We start from the raw sequence: 6,059 nt of genomic DNA, 5'->3' as shown, positions 1-6,059 counted from the left end.
TCATCTTTTAGTAGCGCAAACACAGCCATAGAGCAATGCATAGCGCTCTGGAACTTCCTATAACCTCTGAAAAGCAAGGAAGCTATGTCATTATCGTTGGTCATTATATTGTAATCATTATTGTATCGCAATTTGCGTTTATATAACAGCAATTAATGCAGTATGATGTACTTACAACTAGTTGTATAATTTCCTTTAAGATAACTGAAAAAATTAAATTGTCTCTAAATAATTTAGAGGTACTATGACAGGTTGCGTAGGCTGCTAATTATACATGAAGCATTGAAATATATTTTATTATTCAGTTATGCACTTAAAATGTAGTCTGCAACACGATGTACAATATACCGTCGTGTAAAAATGGTGTTGATATTCTGTATGATAAAATAAAAAATACGGTGTCATAATTCTCTGCATTGACTGTGATGACTACGGTTTGAACTAAAAATCAATTTCCGAACGTAGGCTCAGGAAAAAAAAAAAAAAAACAAATGATGGTGTGTGTAATTACGTTTTTGTAGCGTATACAGTGTGTTATAGTAAAATAAGTGTTTATTTTATGTTAAGAAAATGGTAAGTAAAAAAAGTGCTATTATTGAATTACTAGAGTTATTTATTAATGTATAACACTCCAAGCGTGCTAATTTTCAGTTGTATAAGGAAAGAAAAATGGTTTGATGACATTTAGGGGTTAGGGATGACATACTGGATTAGTATCGCTTCAAGATTCAATGAAAATATTATTTTAAAAAATTGTAGGCATATACAGAGCATCTCTTTTCGTTTCAGTTACCATTATCGCTTCTGAGAACGGCTCAAAATCATCCTATGGTAAGTGTAAACGAAATTAAACATTAAGTAAAAGTGTCTGAATATAAAATCTGAATGTTCTGTATCCTTATTGCAATTGGTGGAAGTAAAGTGTTAGAATATAATATCTGAATGTGTTGTATTCTTATTGCAGTTGGTGGAATTAAAAAATGGAGAAACGTACAACGGTCATTTAGTTAGCTGTGACAATTGGATGAATATTAATCTAAGAGAAGTAATTTGCACGTCTCGAGTAAGTGTAAATTGCATTATTGTAATTGTTTATTGTGAAAGAGCACAGTGATACATAGTTTACCGGTACCTCTTTTTAGGATGGAGATAAGTTTTGGAGAATGCCAGAATGTTATATTAGAGGAAGTACAATCAAGTATCTAAGAATACCTGATGAAGTCATTGATATGGTAAAAGAAGAAACTATGGTTAAAGGAAGAGGACGTGGTGAAATGAAGGGTAGAGGTGGCCAGGCACAAAGAGGCAGAGGTGGAGGACGAGGTAATTTTCCTTCTAAGTCAGTGGTGATATTCAAAAAGTTTAACAACTAGTTCTCTCATGTGTACCTATGTTAAACATATACGGTATATGTGCATTGTAATTGTAAATATTACCTAGAAATAATTTAACGACCGGCCGAATATCACCACTGGTCTAAGTAGAGATTTTATAATTTATATAAATAAGTACGGTCTTGTATGTATATATTCTTTTTTAGGTTCATTTGGTGGTAGGGGAGGAAGACCAGCACCTCTTGGCCGAGGAGGAATCGGACGAAACCCACCAAATAAACAGAAGAATAAATAGTGAAGTGTCGAATTTTATATACTAAACATTCGTATGAGCTATGTGGAATACATCTCTTTCAGTTTTATTATTTACAAAACTTTTCGTTTTGAGGAAACAGTGCAAAATGAATGTTTTTGTTGTGATGATATGTGTTTTTTTAATTCTTTAAGGTTCTTTATATACATATGAGAATCAACAACTGATTGGAAAATACTGGTTTATTTAACTTATAAATACAGTGCACTGAAATTATGAATGTTTTATTATTTTTTCATTACATTCCAGTTACATTACTTTCAAATTTGCTAATGTTTTCCACAAGTTCCATAATGCTATTCTTATATTACCTTACACTAATATACAACCACAATATTTCCTCTCTTCTGTTAATGGTGATCTTCTTTAAAGAAGCGCAAACCGCAATAACCACAGGCATGATTCCCAGGTTTGTCCTGAAATTAGGATAAGTTTTACAATTCAAAACATACTGAACTTAAATATTCTACTACAGTAATCTCCCCGAAACCTAACACAGGTATGTGAAACCACGGACAATAGTAAACCCTATAAATATTTTTTTCGGTAACATACATAATTATGATATAGTTCAACTGACAAATTACAAACAATAATACATTAGTTGAAGCAAATAATAAATACGTTGTACATGCACATTATTACACTTGTGAACACACATGCTCGCAATCTATATTGTCTTTAAAACTCTTCAAATTAAGACGTTAATCACTAAATTACGTAAAAAATAATATCACCGAGGTTAACTGTGGATAAGGAGGATTACTGTATGTACTCCAGTGACTGTAATTTACTACTAAATGTGGGCCTTTCATTCACAACCAACCCATTTCATATTGGATTAGTGACAATGGGGCATAACTACATGGAAGATTGCCCTCCTGAAAATTAGCTCATTGAACCTGTAATAATATTAACCCAGCATTGGTCACTATATGTGCATTCTGCTAAGTATAAAATTCAAATAACACGAAAATGGAAGGAATTACAAGTTTGTGCCTCTTTCTAGCTGATCCTATGTGTGTTAGCTATTATCTGCTAGAATAATTTCCTTCGAACAATACACAATACTTTGTAGAGAAAACATTTACCAGACCAGTAGCTCAGTTATGATGGAATAATTCTGTGGTGTTTGGGTAAAGGGGGATAAGTCATTTTTTTGTGCAGCTGAAATTTTGTTCCCCAGATGAATACAAATTTAAATTATACAAGTGAGTATGCAAAAATCAAAAGAATACTAGCAGTTGATGTGCTTTATTTGTGTAGAAAATTATTTGCAGTAACGATTCCAAGTTTAATTTTCATTTATCTACAAACTCATTTTTATGACTTATCTCCCTTTACCCAAACAGCACAGAATTACTGTCATAGTGACTTATAATCCTATGAGTTTATTATTCCCTCTTAAAAGTTACTAAACCATTCTTTGAATGCAGATATTTCGCTAGGCAACTTACCCCTTCCTAAAATAAAAAAAATGTACTTTGCAGTACAGAGGCCAGTTGAACATAAACAGGGCTGGGAAATGTTAACCCTCAACTGGTATCTATGGGTCAATATAGACTCATATTGCTTGATATCGTAATGTACACTTAAAAAAGCGATACCAGTTGAGGGTTAACACAGGTCTGCAGGTAAGGACATTCTTTTCCAAGAAAGTGTAGGCCTATATTGTGATACATCAAAAGAAAGCCTCGTCTTGAGAAGACACGTCTTTTGTGATACATCAAAAGAAAGACACATCTTCTCACTTCAGCTCGATATTTCATCCCTCTCAAAATTTACAATAGGAAAAATCCAATGCTGTACTAGTCTCTGCAAAATGGTTATGTGTATGTAGCAATCTCTCCTGGGTTAATATTAAGAGAATTTAAAGTAACATATTTGTGCAGTCACTTCCTACCCACAAGAATGCATAATTCGAAATAGGCAAATACAATTTTTCTCCATTTTCCACAGAAGAAATAAATATAATGAAAAGTGATAAATACATAAGGCTTAGGTTTACATATTAAATATGATTTAAAACACTTTTATGGTAAACTTCATCTTTCGATGTTGGATGACGTATATACGTCCGTTGATGTGACATATTAATGAATATTTAAATACTTATATAGTCACAATCATGCCATGGTATGAAAGAAAAATTTCACAACCTCGAGCGGGATTCAAACCTGTGACTTCCTGTACTCCGGTCAGGCGCTCTACCAACTGAGCTATCGAGTTCGTTTCACGCCAAAGGCTTTAAATTCTCCTCTCATACTGGCGACTCTGTTATAGAGTACTGTCCATAGCGTCTGATCTAGTCAGACTGCTTATGGGTGGAAAGAAACATTGTAAATGTAAACTTCATCTTTCGATGTTGGATGACGTATATACGTCCGTTGATGTGACATATTAATGAATATTTAAATACTTACATAGTCACAATCATGCCATGGTATGAAAGAAAAATTTCACAATCTCCGGAGTACAGGAAGTCACAGGTTCGAATCCCGCTCGAGGTTGTGAAATTTTTCTTTCATACCATAGCATGATTGTGACTATATAAGTATTTAAATATTCATTCATCAACTTTTATGGTGTTAAACATGAAGCAAAATTTCTGAGTTTTTCTCTTTAGTTAATATTTATAGAGAATGCCTGGTCTACTGCGCAGGATATCAATATTGAAAATGTAAGTCGTGACTTTGGTATGCTGCAGACGATTCTGTAGTGTTTTTAAACGTGAGGTCTTTCTTATGATTCATTAATGAAATGTATTCAAAGTAAGATAATATGCTATTATGTACCAATTATAGTCACAGTGGTGGCGAACTACTGCTGTTGCTATAGATGCAAAAAAAAAGTACCTGAAAGGAGGTAACATATTCGTTTCATTCTACAGTACTGCACACACGTAACCTCACTTATAAATTTCATATTGAAGACTTCTATTTCTCACATAAACTAAATGATTTATCATCATCATTTATCTTCCATTTTTATAGTTTTTTAGAAATTTATTCCAGGATTTCTTTTTCTCTTCCATGACACTTTTTAAAAATATTGCTGATTTTTTCTTCGAGTTCTGAAGGTTTTTTATGGGTTTTCTGTAGTTAATCTTCCTTGAGTCCTACTTTTCTTTAGTTCTTGTAATTTCTAAGTTCAAAATGAACATTACTGAGCACAGACCCCTTCAAATGTAAACCAAAGACAAAAATATAACATTTAAACCAACAAAACTGTAGTCTCATTCCGTAGACTGGGTGATGTATTCTATGTGCATTTTTTTTATTGAACGAATACATTTCCTTAGTGAATTTTCCCATTCTCAAGTAATCCCAATGTTTTTTAGTCCTAAAATCACATCGATGTTACAAGTTACTCAGGAGTGTTCAATATTAGCCATTTTTTTTTTTCATATATTAATGATTTGGTTAAGGCTGCTTTCCAGTTGAGACAATAATGGACTAGTAAATCCAATATTTTGTTCATAATTTTTTCAAGATGTCGATAAATCCTCTTCTTTGGTTATGCTCACGACAAAATTATCAGTACCAACTTAATAACATGACACACACACACTCAAATTTTACAGTCTGTGAAAGTCCATAACAATATAAAAATAAATGTAAAGGACACTCAAAATTTCAGAAAATCGTTTATTGTTTAAAAAAAGAAAATTCTGAAACTAAACAACGGAATAGTATACAAGAAATAACACAGAACTGTAAAAAAAAAAAAAAAAAAAAAAGGTAATTTCTATTCACATTTAGGGTTTGATGGGAAGACAAAGTGAAATTACAAACTACATTGCTATAGGTTACAAATAAAATGTTACATAATTGTGTAGAAGTCTCGTCGCATTGCAGTAATGACTAAGGATAATGAAAATATTTTTCATTTAACAAGGTATTAAGAGTAGGCCTGTGAAGTAGTTATAAAATATCATCAACTAATTTCATTATAGTGTATACGAATCTCCTAGAATCAAACTCCATTTTCTCCAAATTATGAAATATGGGTTTAAGACACGTTTCAGTGCGGAATTTTGCAAGGAACGTGATAAACTGCTCGTTTGAAGTCATCTCAATTTACCTACTTTATTAGTAAAATCACCATTTGGAGTCTAACTGCAAAGTTTTTTTTGTCTTTCCTGAAAAATCAGATATTTTGATAAAGTGCAGTTTGATTTGATTCTAGGCGACTAATAAATTCGATATAATAATAATAATAATTATTATTATTGTTGTATAAAGCATGCATAACTGTTCAATTTGTTAATCTCCTTATAATGATACATCAGGCCACGTTCTCCTTTCCATCAATTCTTCACCAGCATGTGTTTTACATAGAGACTAATATTATGATGAACTGTTACCATATTAATAATGCAGCGACATGAGAAATTTTGAATACAAGTCTCA

At 32.2% G+C, this 6,059-nt stretch overlaps 1 protein-coding gene across 1 annotated transcript; it reads left to right on the top strand.

Annotated features, from left to right (window-relative positions):
- Window positions 1-417: 417 nt before the first annotated feature.
- Window positions 418-1,867, top strand: LOC138710539 (U6 snRNA-associated Sm-like protein LSm4). Its single transcript, XM_069841505.1, has 5 exons — window positions 418-573; window positions 790-831; window positions 965-1,063; window positions 1,143-1,323; window positions 1,541-1,867. The coding sequence occupies exons 1-5, from the start codon at window positions 571-573 to the stop codon at window positions 1,627-1,629; spliced, it is 414 nt and encodes a 137-aa protein (XP_069697606.1). The 5' UTR covers window positions 418-570; the 3' UTR covers window positions 1,630-1,867.
- The last annotated feature ends 4,192 nt before the right edge of the window (window positions 1,868-6,059 follow it).

Source organism: Periplaneta americana, chromosome 12 (assembly GCF_040183065.1).
Source record: "Periplaneta americana isolate PAMFEO1 chromosome 12, P.americana_PAMFEO1_priV1, whole genome shotgun sequence".
NCBI lineage: Eukaryota > Metazoa > Arthropoda > Insecta > Blattodea > Blattidae > Periplaneta > Periplaneta americana.
This window is presented reverse-complemented; position numbering and strand designations above follow the sequence as displayed.

Excerpts from the sequence above, each read along its gene's own strand:
- LOC138710539 (XM_069841505.1), top strand. Across the intron at positions 832-964 it reads CGGCTCAAAATCATCCTATG|TTGGTGGAATTAAAAAATGG; the intron begins GTAAGTGTAAAC and ends TTCTTATTGCAG. Across the intron at positions 1,324-1,540 it reads AGGCAGAGGTGGAGGACGAG|GTTCATTTGGTGGTAGGGGA; the intron begins GTAATTTTCCTT and ends ATTCTTTTTTAG.